The 19456-nt window shown below is 31.1% G+C and overlaps 2 protein-coding genes and 1 long non-coding RNA gene across 4 annotated transcripts; all 3 read right to left on the reverse strand.

Moving 5' to 3' along the window:
- Positions 1-1095: 1095 nt before the first annotated feature.
- On the reverse strand, positions 1096-2822 carry LOC113374191. Of its 2 annotated transcripts, XR_003366964.1 has the most exons (7): positions 2320-2822; positions 2136-2255; positions 2014-2051; positions 1823-1935; positions 1593-1748; positions 1372-1516; positions 1096-1290 (listed from the first exon to the last, which is right to left on the reverse strand). It is a non-coding gene; the product is annotated as an uncharacterized LOC113374191 (long non-coding RNA). The 2 variants fall into 2 exon arrangements; XR_003366963.1 differs by having other exon boundaries at positions 2014-2255; positions 2320-2821.
- An 11640-nt stretch (positions 2823-14462) lies between these two features.
- On the reverse strand, positions 14463-15173 carry LOC113374193 (protein ZBED8-like). The gene has a single exon (XM_026614379.1). The coding sequence runs from the start codon at positions 15171-15173 to the stop codon at positions 14463-14465; it is 711 nt and encodes a 236-aa protein (XP_026470164.1).
- Positions 15174-17046: 1873 nt separating this feature from the next.
- On the reverse strand, positions 17047-18908 carry LOC113374194 (zinc finger BED domain-containing protein 5-like). The gene is made up of 3 exons (XM_026614380.1): positions 17961-18908; positions 17502-17916; positions 17047-17357 (listed from the first exon to the last, which is right to left on the reverse strand). The coding sequence occupies exons 1-3, from the start codon at positions 18906-18908 to the stop codon at positions 17047-17049; spliced, it is 1674 nt and encodes a 557-aa protein (XP_026470165.1).
- Positions 18909-19456: the final 548 nt, after the last annotated feature.

The raw sequence follows: 19456 nt of genomic DNA on the forward strand, positions 1-19456 counted from the left end.
AAAGATGTACATACTCAAATTCTACGATTGTAGTACAAACGGTGCGACCTGCAGAGCTCCCTAAACATGACACTATTATACTTATTGTATATGAAGGGTTTTAGTATTTTCTTAGAAAAATATTTTTTGCTTGGGATTTTGTTAGAAGGCTCATCGATTTTAGTATTTGTTGTCAAAGTAGACATTTTAAAGAATGCCATACTTAAATTACAGCACTGTAGTACAAACGGTGCGTAATGTAGAGCTCCCTAAACATAGCACTGTTATATTTATTAAACATATTTTGTTAGTGTATTTTGTTAGAAAATTATTTTATTGCTTTTAATTTTGTTAAAAGACTCATCGATTGTAGTATTTGTCGTCATATTAGATACATTGAAAAATATCTTGTACCAATTACAAGTTCGTAATGCAAACGGTACGTCCTGAGCAACTCGTTAAAAGTGATTCTTAAAAATTGTTAATAATTATTATACTGGTGTGCTTTATTGATAAAAGTTTTATTATATCGATATTTTGTTTGAACGGTTATCGATTTTAGTATTTGTTATCATAGTACCCAGTAAACATGCGATATGGCCACAACATCGTGGCAATATTTTATTTAGGTCGTGTGACATGCGGTTCCCATATTCATTTTCCTCGATATTTAATGGATACGGCCGCAAATTTATGTAACTATCGAACAACTATCGAGGTTCGGTCTCTGGCGCACGTGGCGTTCGTGATACATGAAAATCGACGTTGACCCACATATGTTTGTTTATTATGATAAGACCGTCTGACGTAAGGCGTTCACCCCAGTCATGACGTCATTGGCGAATGAAAACGATTCGGTCATGACGTCATACAAAATGGCGACTCAGTTATGACGTAATAGCACCTGAAAGTGATGACGTAATGCAATTAATATTCTTTTCTGTACGAATAAGCATTTATTTACGTGAATAATAAGAAATTTTACAATATTTAAATATTACAAATTAGAATTGTAGTTTTGAAATTATAAAATTTTAACATGAACTATACTAGAAAACTTTTTACAAATTATTCAATCTTAACATATTAATAACACTATATTTAATGAAAATTGTTGTATATCTAATGAACGTAATTCTATTTTTGGGGCGTGAAGTGTGAAGTGTTGCATAAGTATTCTATCGCCACTTCCTTATACATCAAACAGCCTGCCTATTTTTCATTATTTCATTCTATCGCCAGTTCATTGCATCAAATGCCAGGATACAGATTATGCACATATGACATACTGCCCCAAATTTTGGAAGTTTTCTAAAACAAATTCAAACATAATGTGATTTACTGTATATAATATAATATATATATACAGCTACCATATGTGTAGCTACCTACATGTTCAGTGTACAAATCTCCATCATCTTAAAGTCGCTTTTACACATACATTTTTAACACTGACTGATTTCATTCTATCGCCAGTTCAATACATCAAATGCGAGGATACAGGATATTCATATATGATGTACTTCTTGGAAGTTTTCTAAAACAATTTGAAACATAATGTGTTTTATTGAATCTAATAACATATATACCACTCCATATGTGTAGCAACTTACATATTCAGGAGACAAATCTAAATCGTCTTCGAGTCGCTTTTGCACATACATTTTTTTTAACCTGATTGAATTCATTATATCTTCAGTTCATTATACATCAATACATCAATCAAGTTCATGCATATATGACATACTGTTCCCAATTTTAGAGGTTTTCTAAAACAATTATAAATATAATGTATTTGTTACCAAATAATATATATACAGCAACTATATATGAATCAACTTACATATTAAGAAGATAAATCTCCATTATCTTCAAGTTGCTCCTAAACATATATTATTTGAGCCTGTCTAAAGATCTGTATATTGTTCATCGTTTCATTCCAATTTTGTACGACTTCTGAAATAAATATGAACATGGCATACGTGTTTGCTGTTTATATATATTTGTATAGCTATTATATTTGTAGTGACTTACATATTCAAACAATCATTCTCGATCCGCTTCTCAACCGACTAATTTAAGAGATTTAAGAAGTGAGGTTATGTCGAACACATGGATATGTTAATGTCTTAATTTAGTAAAATAATTATTTTAACCTTGATAAACGATCCTTATTATTGTCCTCAGATTTTGTAAGATATGCTATTTGGTTACCTCCTTTGTCATCTAAAGAAATCGACATAAAATAACGTTTCTTCATCCCAGGATATAATGCACTAAATGGAATTCAAAATCGTGAAGTAATTACATATCTATATAAATAATATATGATATACTTACGGTGTCATTTTTCTACACTTTTCTACAATTATCACTATGAACAAGTTGCTTAACTAAACGAATGTAATTATTATACAAAAGAAAATATAACTTGATACATGACAAATTCCTGACATATTGCGCCATTTTGTATGCGGTTAGTTTAGCTTTCGTCAAAGGAACAGTCAAACCGCTTGAGTCGGTTCAGCCAGTGGCCACGGCGCGCTGATGTAAAGCTTTCTTTGTATGGTCACACACACCAGCACACAACGCACACAACGCAGCGCACGACGCGTTTGCTTCACGCCGTGTGACGTCATTGATTATGCTTTGCATGTGTGCTAACACACACCAGCGCACGACATGTATCTCACATGAAATTCAACGATGTCATTACCCCCGACAGCGCGTGTTTATGTCTCGTGAGACAACTCAATGCGAGCTTTGCGTGTATTGTAACACACACAAGCGCACGCAAGTTTAAAATCCTCTTGTGGCGTAGATTCGATAACCGCATTATAATAACGATGTCGATATTATAGAAGATCACATCGCGTGTTTACTGGGTAGACATACTGAAGTTAAATATATCCTAATTACGGATTAGCTGGACAAACAATGTACACTGAGGACCTTTTCCAAACAAGAACATACACTTTATTTTAATGTACAATTCTAGCATTATTGCAAGACAGTTTTTTGATCAATTATAAATGAATAAAAAAAATCTTAGAAGGTGTATTGATTTTAGTATTTGTTATCATAGTAGACACACTATAGTATATTATGAAACATTTTCAGGTCTTAACTATAAATAGTTAAATTTAGTATAAGGGTCATTCTTTTACAAACCGTACACCAACCATACCTTGACATTTTAGAATCGGCTGAATTTTTTTTTATAGATATTATACATAAAATCATTTGACACGTATTTCAGGATTTTGCCGGCAAAAATTTTTTTGGTTGATATTTACGATTGAAATATTGCCGATTTTCTCATTTTTATGAACTTCTTCTGCATTATGTTAATTATCTTCAGTTGTGTTGATCAGATCAGTATTGTTTTTTTTATTATATTCATTATGAACTCAACTTTGAAGTAATTTAAAAAAAAATAATGTTTTTGCAATTATTTTAACAATAATAACAATTGATTGTTTACATTGGTTATACATACGGGCGCCCCGACTTAAATCGATTGCGTAAAAAACCATATTGTTTCTTTTTTTATCTACTTTAATATTATTTTTACTATTCGATGGCATGGCTGTTACATCGGGAGATATTAAATGTTTTCGAGCGCAAGTCGCGCCGCGCGTCCCTTTGAAAGACGCATCGCGCGTATTAAATGAGTACAAGTACTGTTTTTAACTAAAATATTTTACAATTTCGTTACTGAAAAAAAATAAATATAATGTCTTAAATATGTAGTAGTATTTAATTGTTGTTTTCGAAAGTGCTCCCAGTGTCCTAGTCTAGAAAATTTGATCACAGAATTAGAAATATTTTTGAGAAAAATTATATTGACGAAATTAGGTACAGAGAATGGACTAACGTTGATAGAACTATGTTGCAATTAATGATATCTCCAGTAGACAAATATCTACAAAAATTGCAGGCCACTTTGGAAAAATTATTACATTCATTTCTTGTAAGAAAACAAAATGAATTTATGACAAAAAGGGAAGAACTATAACAGAATTAATGCATCGTAGTGTGTGATTTTTCAGAAAATAATTCATGCGTTGTCCAAGATGCTGCTCAAGGATTTTATTGGAATAATAATCGGGCTACGGTGCATTTAAAATTTATTACAAAGATAATGACGATAATGTTCGTGTTAAAAGGTTAGTAATTTTTTCAGAATGTCTGCAACACGACACTGTAGCGGTTTAAATGTATTTCAAAAACATTTAGTTGAATTCGTTGGTAAAGAATTGAAGCAAATTACAAAAATCTTATACTTTTTTGATGGGTCGGGTGCGCAGTACAAAAATAAAAAGAATTTTGTAAATCTTACTTGCCACGAAAAAGATATTGGTCTGTTTGCAGAGTGGCACTTTTTCCCAACGTCACACGGTAAGGGCGCTTGCGATGGATTGGGTGGAACTTTGAAAAGGCTAGCTGCCAGAGCTAGTCTTCAAAGAGCATCAAATCCAATCCAAACGCTAAAACAATTATTTGAATGGGCAAATGAGTCTCTTTGCAACATTTCTTCGAAATATGTAACCAGTGAATAATATATTGTTGCGGATAAAAAATTGAAGACAAGATTTTAAAATGCAGTCACAGTGAAAGGCACCTTGAAATATCATTGTGTTATACCTTGAAAAAAATAAAGTGCGGGCCTAAAACTTTTCTTTGCAAAAAGAACGCGATTCAACTGTTTTTCAACTTGTTAACGTTGTGACATGGAATATATATTATGTAGTACATCAAAAGAAGCTATATTATATAAACTTAATTATAATGCAATAAATGAATTATTTTTAATCGCATTCTCTTGTATTTATTTTTTAACGAAATCAAAGCTACCCAATACAATTAATTTAACTTTTGTTCATATTCCAACGAATAATAAGTTTTAGTTTATCAGTTTCAAAAATATGAGCATTTTGTATAAAATATTTCTACAACATATTTTATACAATATATTTATTTTTTCTCAGTAACGAAATTGTAAAATATTTTAGTTAAAAATAGTACTTGTACTCATTTAATACGCGCGATGCGTCTTTCAAAGGGACGCGCGGCGCGACTTGCGCTCGAAAACATTTAATATCTCCCGATGTAACAGCCATGCCATCGAATAGTAAAAATAATATTAAAGTAGATAAAAAAAGAAACAATATGGTTTTTTACGCAATCAATTTAAGTCGGGGCGCCCGTATGTATAACCAATGTAAACAATCAATTGTTATTATTGTTAAAATAATTGCAAAAACATTATTTTTTTTAAATTACTTCAAAGTTGAGTTCATAATGAATATAATAAAAAAAAACAATACTGATCTGATCAACACAACTGAAGATAATTAACATAATGCAGAGGAAGTTCATAAAAATTGAGAAAATCGGCAATATTTCAATCGTAGATATCAACCAAAAAAAATTTTTTGCCGGCAAAATCCTGAAATACGTGTCAAATGATTTTATGTCTAATATCTATAAAAAAAATTTCAGCCAATTCTAAAATGTCACATTTTTTTTTTACCAAAATCCGTACGATTTGTAAAAGAATGACCCATAAATTGATTTGATTTGTTACGTGTACTCTGTTCACAAAGTAATGAATGTTTTAATTTTTTTCAAGAAAACTCATTAATTTTAGTATTTGTGATCATAGTATATGCATTGACAATTAACTTACTCAAATTACAATATTCTAGTACAAATAGTGTAATTATAATATATTATTGAAAGTTGCAAACAATTATAGTAAATTGTGTAAGAAACGACGGAATAACATTGTTTTCGAAAATTATTTTATTTATTACATTTTGTTACGGTACATATCATTTTTAGTATTTTTTATCATATGCATTGGAGAGTAACTTACTCAAATTACTGCATTCTACTATAAATAGTGTAATTTTAAAAATTAATCAAACCACTAATTATTTCCTTTACGTATATAATGTATTTGTGTAGTTTGTTCAAGGATTTATTGATATTGGTCAGAATATATTCTGACGGCTTAACATTTTCAGTGCACCGTGCCTTGGCGCCGGGTATTGTGTTACAATTCTTAGAATATTGCAGCCTCTGGCCTGTGTCATTCGCATAAGGGCTCATTTTTATACCTAAATACTTCCTGTATGAACACTGTACCCAGTAATTTTAAGTTAGTCCAGACAATGCAGCGGAACAATCAACAAGTATATTCAATCATATTCGTATATTCACCGCTGTATTTCAATCGTCAGATAACAATTATTTACTTACAGTCCGCTTTATTATTAATTACTGATGGTAGCCAGCCCAACCAGATATTTTAAAATTTTTCAAGAAGACTCATCAATTTGAATATCTGTGATCATAGTATATGCATTGAAGATCTACATATTTAAATTACAGTATTCTAGTACAAATAGTGTAATTTTAAAAATTTATCAAAAACCGTTTCAACATCTGAAAAAAATCATCTAAAAAATATCTACAATTACAAAATAAATTAAAAACGACAGCAACTTGCCAATAGGTACAAACATTTTTAGCTGGTATCATAGTATAGGCATTGGAGAGTAACATACTCAAATTCCAGCATTCTAGTATAATTAGCAACATTTTGAAAAATCATAAAATTTTAACATGTCTTATAGAAGTGCACAATGTAATTTGTGTAGTTTATTCAAGAAATTGTTAATATTTCAAAATTTTTCAAAAATATTCATCAATTTTAGTATTTGCTATCATAGCATATGCATTGGAGACTAACATACTCAAATTCCAGCATTCTAGCTATATTATATATAATTTTAAAAATTTATCAAACATCAAATTGTCATTTTTGCTGCTTCACTAAAGAATGTCTTCTTGAGAGTAGTGCAGAATCTAGTGGATATTTTGAATGAAAACTATGTGATTTTAATATTTGTTATAATAGTATATATACAATGAAGAGTAACATACTCAAATTTCAGCATTCTAGCTATATTTTATATAATTTTAAAAATTAGTCAAACTACAAAATGTTTTCTTTGCATGTACAATATATTTTTTGTACTTTGTTCAAGAAATTGTTAATATTTCAAAATTTTCCAAAAACATTCATCAATTTTAGTATTTGTTATTATAGTATATGCATTGGAGAGTAACATACTGTAATTCCAGCATTCTAGCTATATTTTATGTAATTTTAAAAATTTATCAAACATTAAATTGTAATTTTTGCTTCTTCATTAAAGAATGTACTCTTAAGATTAGTGGGGGATCTGGTAGATATTTTGTTAGAAAACTTGTAAATTCTAGTATTTGCCATCATAGTATATGCATTGACAAGTAATATTATATACTCAAATTACAGCACTCTAGTACAAACCATGTAAATTTGAAAATTCATCAAAAACAATTTTATAATTTCACAAAAAACTTTTATTTATTACATAAATAATAAATTTATTATTTCAGACAGATTATTAATATTATTTCAGACAGTTCTCATAATTAATTAAAACCGACAGCAACTCGCCAATAGTCAAAACTCAACCCCCAAACCCAAATCCAATTTCCATCCCTTCATAATATCACAACATCCATACATAACAACTTACATTGGGATTACATTACATAACAACTTACATAAGAATAACATTGTATGGCGATTTCTCCACCGGGTTGAAACACTCTCCACCGTATTAAGGGATGGAGCTAATGAATTTATCGGATACCGAAGAGCCGAAGGGCACGAATGGCCAAACGCCAAAGGTGGACGACTAATATATGGGCAATGGACACATCTATCATTAGACAAACGTGTGCATGTAGGAAAGTTTGTGTCTGGTTGCGATTTTAGGGTATACCGAGCTGCTTTAGAGCATTGTATTTATTCTTAAAATATATTATTAAATATCTATAAATATTGTATTTATTCTTAAATAAATACAATATTTTGTTTCACAACCAACATGGTTTTCGGAAAAAACACTCTACATCGCACTCGGTTTTTAGCCTCATCCAAAATGTTATTAACTCATTTGAAGATGGAAGTTATTGTGTCGCAGTCTTCTGCGATCTGTCCAAAGCGTTCGACAGTATATCTCACAATATTCTCATTGATAAGTTAGAAATGTGCGGTTTTCGTTCTAGCTCGCTTAAATTACTAACATCATATTTAACAAACAGAACACAAAGCGTATATTTGGACAACAGCACCGGTGGAAAAGTTATATCCAGGAAATTAAACGTCAAAATGGGTGTCCCACCACAAGGATCAATTCTTGGACCGCTCCTATTTCTTCTTTACATTAACGACCTACCTAATTGCTCAAATCTTTGTGACTTTATTTTGTTCGCTGATGACACTTGTCTAACCATCAAAGCTAGAACATACGATGACCTCGTAACGAAATTGAACAGTATCATGGATTCCGTTTCGAAATGGTTCAATATAAATAATCTTCTTTTAAACAACGACAAAACCCAAATTATCTCTTTCTGTACAGCAACGCGCGTAGTGAATGATATTTCTTCATTTACGATTAATAACTATTCATTCGACTCCTCTTCAGTATCCAAATTTCTTGGAGTTTATATTAATAAGAATCTTAACTGTGTCCAACCATTTATGCTTCAAATTAACGCCGTACATGCTTTATACTGCAAACCCTTAAATCAAAAATTGGAATATCCAGTTTACTTTCTATTTATTACGCAAATTTCTATTCACACATTGCTTACGGTATCCAATTTTGGGGTTTCTCTAATGAACTAATTAAAGTTTCTAAACTTCAAAAGAGAGCAATCAGAATTATTTTTTCACTATCCTCCAAGACATCATGCCGTAATATCTTCACCGAACAAAAAATTTTAACAGGACCGAGTATATTTGTTCTAGTCACACTTAATTTCATAAAAAATAATCCAGACTCTTTTAATTTGTCTTCGATGTCAAATACCAAGCACAATACGAGACATAAAATAATTAAAGGCAGGACCTATAAACTACACAGCTCCTTTAATACTATCTGCGGTATGGGTATACAATTTATGAATAAACTGCCGTTACGTGTTCGTACCATTGATAATAAAAAATTTCATAAAGTACTAAGTAATGCATTAAAGGATTTAACTTTTTATAGCCCTCTGGAGTTTTTAAATTTCGATTTTTCGATTTTTCGAATTACTTTCCCGAAAATCTCAACTAATCATTAACGCGACTTTTCCCCCTCGAAGAAATTTCTCTATTAGAGGCAGCAGCAAGATCGATGGATCGACGATGGCTAAAATCCCTACGAATCTACAAGCCCAAACTAACTGATGTCACCTACCAGCCACGCCTATGCCTACTATGCTCGTCGCAACATAATTCGTTCGTTAAACTAAATACTTATGTTGCACTTCTAAATTACTATTATTAACTTCCCGAAGGAGAAGTTTATGTTTTCATCAAAAAACCCGATTCGCTAATTTTATGTTTTCTCGACGTTTCAAGCCATTCTGAATCGAATGAGACCAAATTTGGAAAAAGTATGTGTGTGTGTGTGTGTGTGTATGTGAACAGATTTTTTGCCGTAAATCGACGTTTTCTCGAAAACGGCTGGACCGATTTCAAAAATTTAAAAGCCATTCGATGTATCTCGACGAGAACTATTGTTTGTCAGTTTTGTGCGACGATCGGCCAAGCCGTTTCTTCATAAATGGCAGAAAAGTGAAAAATTTTTCGTCTACGTTTTAGCCCGCAATTCTGAATCGATTTTGAAAATTCAAAAACCGTTCGAAAGATATTGGTTGGGAATCGTGCTGATTAGTTTTTGGTAGAGATCGGCCGGGCCGTTTTCTTGTAATAAAGTTTTAAAAAAAAAAATTTCGACGATTTTTATGATTATTTTTTTGACGATAGATACCATAGTCTTCTAGATCATACTAAAATATTACGGCCCTACGACAACTGGTTCAGCTTTAAAAATTCGTCAAAGTTTGCAAAAATCAGTATGGTCTTTCTGGCATTTGTCAAAATTAGACTTTTGATCGACGTTTTAAAAGCCATTTGATGTATTTCGGTGAGGACTATCGTTTGTCAGTTTTGTGCGACGATCTGCCAAGCCGTTTCTTTGTAATTTGAAAAAACTTTTCATCCACATTTAAGCTCATCCTACCGAACGATTTTAAAAAATCAAAAACTGTTCGAAAGATATTAGTTGGGAATGGTACTGATTAATTTTAGGTGAAAATCTACCGAGCCGTTTTCTTGTAATTAACTGTTGAAAAAAAGTGTTAAATTTTCGTCGACATTTAAGCTCATCCTACCGAACCGATTTTAAAATATCAAAAACTGTTCGAAAGATATTAGTTGGGAATGGTACTGATTAATTTTAGGTGAAAATCTACCGAGCCGTTTTCTTGTAATGAACTGTTGAAAAAAAAATTTAAGCCGATTTTCATGGAAATTTTTTTGGCGATTAACATCATGGTTTTATAGAACTTACTGTAATATTACGGTCTAACGACAAGTAGTTTAATTTTAAAAATTCGTCAAAGTTTGCTAAAATTATTATCGTTTTTTTTAAGTAGGATTAATGAAGTATATTATTTACACTTTTTTTTTTATTAAGTCGATTATTTACACATTTCGGGAAGTTCATGTAACTTGCCTCAAGGCTAAATACCAAACCAACTAGTTATTATTATTGTTTCTTTGTTTTTTTTTTGTTTTTTTATTTTTTTTTTAATTTTATATGATTATTATTGTTGAAATACTTTTAATACTTTACATTAGTTAATTAAAACTTATAATTTAAAAAAGAAAAAAAAAACACTAAAAAATTGAGATACAAAATATTGATTTTTTTTTTTTCTAATTATTATCTTCATATGACTGTTATTGTTAAAATACTTAATAATTAGTTAACTAAAAACTTATAATTTAAAACACCTAAAATTGTGAAACAAAATTTTAATTTTTTTTATATGACTGTTATTGTTAAAATGCTTAATAATTAGTTAAACAAAAAACTTATATTTTAAAAACACTTAAAAAATTGTGAAAAAAATACTTCTTTTATCAAAATACCTAAAAATTTGTAAAAAAAAAACTTATATTGTAAAAATATTTAACAATAATAATGAAAATGATAGTGATATAATAATAATATAAGACACTTAAATTTGTTAAAATATCATAAAATGACCTAAAATTTGTTAAACAAAATAATTATATTGTAAAAGTATTGTAAAGCTTATTGAAATACTTATTAATTTTTTTAAAAAATACTTGCAACAAACAAACTAGTTATATTTATAAATAATTAAAATGAACTAAATATAAATAAGTTTATAGTAAATAAATTAAATAATAAATAAATAATAAAATAGCTAATAATTAATTATATTATATTAAACCTATAAAACATTGACTTAAGCCTTATTATAATATTATTATACTGACGGCTTGTAAAATTAATAAATAAATAAATAAATAAATAAATTGGGGTAAAAGACAATTTTATAGATTGTTTAATTGTGCATAAGTTTGTCATACACATCATTCATACTAAACGAATGGTTTAGAAGTTACATGAGTTGCAACAAAAAAAGTGCACGGGGTATACTCGATTCCAAAGCAAGATATCATCGTGCGCTGTATGTGTGAAGTCTTAGAGAAGTTGAAGTTTGTATGGAAACTAGTGTAGTTTGGAACTTTAGATCATTAGGTCGTTTCAAGTGCTATTTTAAAGTATAAGGAGTTACTGTAGGTCATTATAATGTTAAACAATATTGTTTAGTGTTTAATTCTGAACAAGTTTCTCATACACACCATTCATACTAAGCGAATGGTTTTAAAGTTATGACGTGTACACTTTAACTTGTAATACAACTTTGCTTCCGCCGTTTTGCCAATAGGAATTCATTACAATAACGGCGGTAGTAAAGTTGTACTTGTAAAAGATTTTCAAATGCATTTTGAAGTACGCCGAGTTGCTGTAGAGCGTTGGGGTAAAAGGCAATATTGTAGAGAATTTAATTTTGCATACGTTTGTCATACACATCATTCATACTAAACGAATGGTTTAGAAGTTATAAGCGTTGCAATAAAGAAAGTGCACGCGGTATACTGCATTCCAATGCAAGATATCTTCGTGCGCAATATGCGTGAAGTCTAGAGAAGTTGAAGTTTGTATGGAAACTAGTGTAGTTTTGTACTTTAGATCAGGGGTCGGCAACCTTTTACCTGTGGTGTGCCAAGCCACTGTACCAATATGATTCAGAGTGCCGCCTTAATTCTGAACAAGGACGTAGCGTGCATTGGCGGGCCCCGTATCAAAATTTTTTTGGGGATAAAGTTTCTGCTTCTATGAACAATAATGATCTGAGTGCTGTTTGTGTATCATAGAAGTATTTAACTTCCTGAAAGAAATGTTTAAATTTTTTTGCCAGAAAATGTTTGTTTACAACGATAGGCTGAGCCGATTTCTCGAAATTAGGAGAAGAGTGCTAAAATTTTCGCCCTCGTTTCAAAATCAAGAACTGTTCGGATTATATCCCCCGGACCTCTTTTTCTTTTAAAAAATCAAAAAATTTGGAATAAATCTAAATTCTTATTGATTGTGTCGATTATTTACACATATCGGGAAATACAAGCAAAGTTTCCTAAGACTTACAACTAATTAGCTAATTTTGTATCAGTTTTATTTTTGAAAAACTTTTTTCAGCATTTGCGGTTGAAACTGGGTAAATTGTATGCAAAAATTACTTCGGGAAAATTTTAAGCAAAAGTATTGAATTTTGACAGCGATATAATAAATATTGAATTTCATATTTTAGACATATTTTTCGAGTGTTTACAATTGGTTATAAAAATTAACACAGATGATCTTTTTAGACGAAAGTTTCATGAAGACAGGTGTTTTTGCTAAATTACTCAAGTTGTAATTATTCGAACATACTAATTGAGTCGAAGTCTCTGATCTTTGTTTAATTTCAGAAATTAATATGTATATTTAGCAATAGTATATGTTGAGTTTGAAACAAGATTACGGGTTGCTATACTTTGCCTTTTGTTTTTGAAAACAGTCGTTTACGCTCCATTCCTTTGATAATTTTTCGAGACATTTAATTTTTTAATTTTCACAAAATGACTTAATAAAATGCTAGTTTTCTATTCTATCGCAATCGCAACTCTCTTTATATTTTTACATTTTACACGCTCATGTTTTATTCGAAATTAAATTTAGTTGCAAGGAAGTTTTCATGATTATTTTAACTTTTATTATTTGTAAAATAAGATAAAAATTCGTAAGATTCTATTTATATTTGGGCAGGTTGGGCCCCCATGGCCCGGAAAAATACACTTTAAAACAATAATTTTACATTTCTCTTAATGAAATTAAATTTCACTGAACAAATTTTTCACGATTAATTCGCTTTTTGTGAAATATTTTTTTTATTATTAATATTTGCTTACGGACGTTGGGGGCCCCCTGGCTTGGGGCTGATATGGCTGATACGGCGGTAGTTACGCCCTGATTCTGAAATATATAATTAGGTTCTAGGAAAGATGAATTAAAACCAAATTTATCTTTTAAACATATTTATTAACAAATAACCTACAATTCTAACATAAACTAAACAATTTTAATGTGAACCTTGTCCCTGTACATTTTTGCTTAACAATTCAATATTCGGGATATAATTTGTTACTTTTAATTTCACACATGATTCTGAATGTTCAGTTGTTAAACGACTTCTTTGTGAACTCAAAATATTTTTCATGTGTGAAAAAATTTGTTCACGAAGATATGTGGAACCAAAAGCTGAAACAAATAAATCTTTCCGGCAATGACATCCAACAATTTAATATGACCGTAGATTTTTCTATAGAGTCATCTTCTAGATTTTTTCGTAGTTCTTTAAATTTTGTTTTCCATAATTCTGACGATGTTAGTTCGATAATTTCCATTTCGAAATTATCAACATTCATCCACTCGAAAATTGGACAATCGAACGGTATTGTTGATGAATCTAAATCTGGCTGTATGAGGAAGGAAAATATAGGCACATAAGCTTCAAAATCTTTGCATCTTTTGCAAAATTCATCTTTAAGTGCTTCAACGTAGGTTTTGAGTTCATTGTTGTTTACGGTCGATTCATTTGCAAGCGCTCTCACATTTGGGAAGTATTTGTAGGTGCTCGTGTTAATATCACGTAAAAATATATTTAATTTTGACGCAAATGCTGTCCAATATTCAAATAATTCGAGCACCGTTTGGCGCTTTCCTTGCAATTTCAAGTTTAGTTCATTTAGATGATTTGTTACATCGGTCAGAAACATTAATTTGCCTAACCATTCTTCATCGTTCAATTCGGGGAAATGTTGTTCCTTTTCGTTAAGAAAAACTTTGATGGTTCCAGACATGACACAAACTTATTTAAGACATTGCCTCGACTAAGCCAACGAACATGGCTGTATGAGGGAAGGTCAACATATTCACTTTCCATTTCTTCTAAAGAGATTTAAATTGTCTGTGTGTTAGTGAAGAGCGAGACACTATAAAATTAACTATTTTAACAACAGTGTTCATTACAGGAATTAAGCGCTGTGACGAAATTTTGGCAACTAAACTTTCCTGGTGTATTATACAATGGAAGTTCAATATTTTATGTCCAATATGATTTTCAAGAAGTTTGACAAATCCTCTATCTTTGCCAATCATTGCAGCTGCGCCGTCAGTAGTTACAGAAAATATTTTTTTGACATTAATGTTCTTGCTGTCAAAATAACTTATGAATGAAGAAAGAATATCCTCCCCCTTAGTTGTCCCAGACAGAGGAATCAAAGTACACAATTCTTCATAAACTTGATCTTTATCACAATACCGTGCAAATACTGCAAGCCGCGCAATATCATTTACGTCGGTACTTTCATCAACAGCAACACTAAATGAAACAGCTTCTTGTAATCCAGCATTCTGTTTTGTTGTTACATTGTCTGCCATTTCAGTTATTCTTCTTTCAATTGTTCGCGCAGAAGCCGGTATTTCTTGAATTCGGGATAATATGGTTTGTTGGTTAGGTAAATCGCTAAACAACTTTTCAGCACTTTTTATAAAAAATTCCTTTATATATTCTCCATCTGTAAAGGGTTTGCCTTTGGCAGCTATGCAATGAGCAATTGCGAAGCTGCATTCTGTCGCTTTAGCCTTCGTTCCAGTCATTCCACAAAAAAAAGTTATTTGTTTCTTATAACAAGAAACAGCTTTCTTTATAGTTTCACATTTCTCATCGTTGCTATTAAATGTGGACTGATGTTTGGTTTGGAAATGTCTTTGTACACTTGACGTGCGGCATACTACACTTTCGCGGCATATCGCACATACAGCACGATCCTTTTGTTGTATAAATCCATATTCATTCGTCCAACAGTCTTGAAAACCGCGAACATCTATTTTTGTTTCTTACTCTCCATTTGATTAAATACGAATGAATTATAACAAATATAAAATCAATAAGATACAAGTCTTCACAAAAAAAGTTAGAACGAAAAGTAGCGACCAAACGAAATGCAAGTTTAACTGCGCAAGTTTAAGCCCACCGCACAAGCACACAAGCAAATGGTGCGCAGCACTCGCAGTTGATGAACGAGAAAGAGGGGGGCGAGTGATACTCCAACATTCAGCTTCGTGAAGGCCGCTTCGATAACTACTCGGCACTGCACATGTTTCATCCCTTTTACTCCGAATGCGGTCTCAATCAACCTTCGCGCAGATTTTCATGAAATTAGCGAACCACATTATAATCAAACTTTCTCTCTTATTTTCAACATTTTCTCTTATTTAAAAATCACTTCGTCTCGATATATTTGCGATTTTCCTAATTCCTTTGTAGCGTGCCATTCAGAATCCCTTCGCGTGCCAAGCCTGGCACGCGTGCCGTAGGTTGCCGATGCCTGCTTTAGATCGTTAGGTCGTTTCAAGTGCTATTTTAAAGTATCAAGGGTAGCTGTAGATCATCATGATGTTAGACAATATCGTTTATTATTTAATTCCAAACAAGTTTGTCTTGTACACCATTCATACCAAACGAATGGTTTAATACTTACGCAACATATTCCAAACAAATGCACTTTTAACGTGCTGACTTCAATTTTCACACAAATTTAATTTTTAAAAAATATTTGAAAGCAAACTAAAACCGGAAAAAGGACTCTACTGACGAACAAACCGTACCTGTACTTGTTAAAAATACTATCACACTGTTATCAACAAAAGGACTCTACTGACGAGCAAATTAAACTCGTGACAAATCATACACAAAAAAATCGAGTGTTGGTTTAGATTTTAAAGTATACCGAGTTGCTGTAGGTCATTATGGTGTTAGACAAAATTGTTTATTGTTTAATTACGAACAAATTTGTCTTGCACATCATTCATACTAATCAAATGGTTTTGGAGTTATGACTCAAAAAGTAAATAAATGCACTTTTATAACGCTTCAATCAAAAGTTTGTTTTTAATTGCGTTTTAGAGTATACTGAGTTGCTGTAGGGCTTTATAATGTTAGACAATATTATAGATAATTTAATTCTGAATAAATTTCTCATACACATCATTCATACTAATCAAATGCTTCAAAAGTTACAGAATTTATAATGAAACAATGCACGTTTGTAAACTGCATTTACAATGGAAACTAGGCAAGAATAAACTTGGTATAAAATAATTTCACTTTGGTAAATTTCTATGGCGATTTTAGCGTATACATAGTTGCTGTAGGTATCTATAATGTTAGAGCAGCGGTTTCCAACCTTTTTTTCCTTGCGCCCCCCTTTTGAAAGAAAAAAATATTGCGCCCCCTCCCTAAATTTTTTAACAATTTAATTTAAATATACTTAATTGAAATTATGATTTATTTAATCTCGTACCAAATAATGCACAATATACATACATACAAAAATAAACATACAAAAATATACATACAAAAATATACATACAAAAATATACATACAAACATAACTATGGATTATAGGAAAAAAATAATTTTAAATTTAATAAAAACAAATGATATGATATTTCACACAATATTAAAAAATTAATGCGACAGTTGAGCTTGTTTTTCAGCACAAATTTTCTCAAACCGCGGCTCCATTGTAGAAATCGCTGTTCTCAGTTCCTTTTCTATCACTAAACGAGATCGGTACTTTGTTTTTAATACTGCTACTGCAGAAAAACCAGTTTCACATAAGTAGGATGTCACAAATGGTAATAAAATTTCTAAGGCTTTATTTGTCAAAGTTGGAAAATCGTCCCTTACTTGTAACCAAAACTTAACAATATTCTTTTCGTCCTGAAACATCTGCTTCAATGTGCTATCACTAGATAAATCAATTATCATTTCCTGCTCTGGCGTTGGAAGTCCAAAATTATCATATTTATCAATAACAAATGGATTTCTAATCCATTCGTATTTGAACATATCTAGATCTTTGAAGTAATGCGCAAATTGGTTCCTTAAACTAGTCATATGATTGATAATAAGATCTTTACTTGCTTCTATTTCATCATCATTAACACATGTAGTTTTAAAAGAAGGAAACATATCAAAGTTATTACTTTTCATACTAGCTATCCACAGCTCTATTTTTTTCATAAACGCCGTAATCTTGTCCTTTTGAACAAAAGCATGAATTTGAGTTCCTTGCATTGATTTATTTAAATCACTTAGTCTTTTAAAGATGTCAACTAGATACGCAAATTTTGCGAGAAACTTCGTGTCATAAAATATGTCTGCTTCATCTCTTTTATTATCAGCAAGAAAAATGGCAATTTCTTTTTTGAGCTCAAACACCCTTTGAAGTACTTTAGCACGAGAAAGCCAACGTGCTTCACAATAATAAAGTAGTGCTTTGTATTCTGAGCCCATGTCATCACACAATTTTCCAAAAGCCTTTCTCTTAATGGACTATTTTTGATAAAATTAACAACTTTTATTATAATTTCAAATACTTCAAGTAATTCTTCACCCATATTTCTTGCAACAAGAGATTGCCTATGAATCATACAATGCGTCCAAACTGCACGAGGAGCCACTTTTCGAACTAGGGCCTGCAGACCAGCATTTTTTCCTGCCATAGATGGAGCTCCATCAGTGCACAGTCCAACACAGTTCTCCCATAAAATACCATTTTCAATAAAAAAGTTATCAATCATATTAAAAATTTCACTCGCCGTAGCTTTGCCTTCAATTGTCTTACAGAATAACAACTCTTCTCTAATATCATTTTCCATAACATATCTTATATATGTTATTAAGTGTGCATCCTTAGCAACATCGGTAGCCTCATCTACTTGCAACGCGAAAGAAGATAATTTAATTTTTTCTATCAACTGATCGCAAAGATCATCAGATATATCTGATATCCGTCTTCCCACCGTATTATCTGCCAGCGGAATGCTTTTAATTTGATCAGCATATGATTCACCAAACATCGTAGCTATTATGTCAATAGCTGCTGGTAGCACTAAAGTTTCTCCTATTGAATGGGGTTTTTTGCATTTAGCAATTCTATACGAAACTTTGTATGACGCAAGTAACGCTCTTTGTGATACAGACAAAGCTTTTGAAAACGATTCTTTCTGTTTATTTAAGTTATCTAATTTTCTTTGGAAAAATTCTTTTGTTTTGCCAACATGATCGGCGTGCACTTTTTCCAGATGTCGTTTTAATTTACTTGGTTTCATGCTATCTGAGGCCAAAGTATTCATACACAGCAAACACATTGGTCGTTCTTGACCATTAATGATCTTATACGTAAATCCCAATGATAAGTACATTGGATCATATTTTCTATGTTTAGTTTTACTATTTTGTGAAGAAACATTTCCATCATTTTCACCACCCTCTTCTTCTGCTTCATTAAATTTTCTTTTCAACCCAGTCACGTATTTATCCATTACAAACGGTTTTTATAACAAATCAAAGAAAATCACTTTTTCACTACTTTTCACAATAATTCCTGGCTAATAATGTGCTAAAACTAAAGCTATAAATTTTAACTCAATAATAATTTAGAAATGATTTTTTCTATATATCAACGCGTGTATCTCCAGCACAACTAATGAACTAATTCGATTTATAGATAACAGAATAAAAAGGATGCATTTGTTTATTTACTTAAGTTAGTCTCGAGTAATACGATGTTACTTCTTCTAATCTGAAAAATATAATTCAAATTGATTTCGCCAATGCGCACTATAGCGGAGATACCAATAAATATAGGATGGAGGTCGAAGGAAGTATACATGAAACATTTGAAGACTATGATAGATTTTATACAGATGGTTCGAAGAATTCAGATGGTGTTGGTGCGTGTTTTTACCATCAGGGGACAAATTCCTTCACAAAATATAAACTAGATAAAGATGCGTCGATATATACAGCGGAAATGTATGCTATTAATAGGTGCGTAAAGTATATTGATGAACATAATGTGAAGAAATCG

Source organism: Ctenocephalides felis, unplaced genomic scaffold (genome assembly GCF_003426905.1).
Source record: "Ctenocephalides felis isolate EL2017-DRISC unplaced genomic scaffold, ASM342690v1 CF-g0.4_SCAFFOLD_01636, whole genome shotgun sequence".
Lineage (NCBI taxonomy): Eukaryota > Metazoa > Arthropoda > Insecta > Siphonaptera > Pulicidae > Ctenocephalides > Ctenocephalides felis.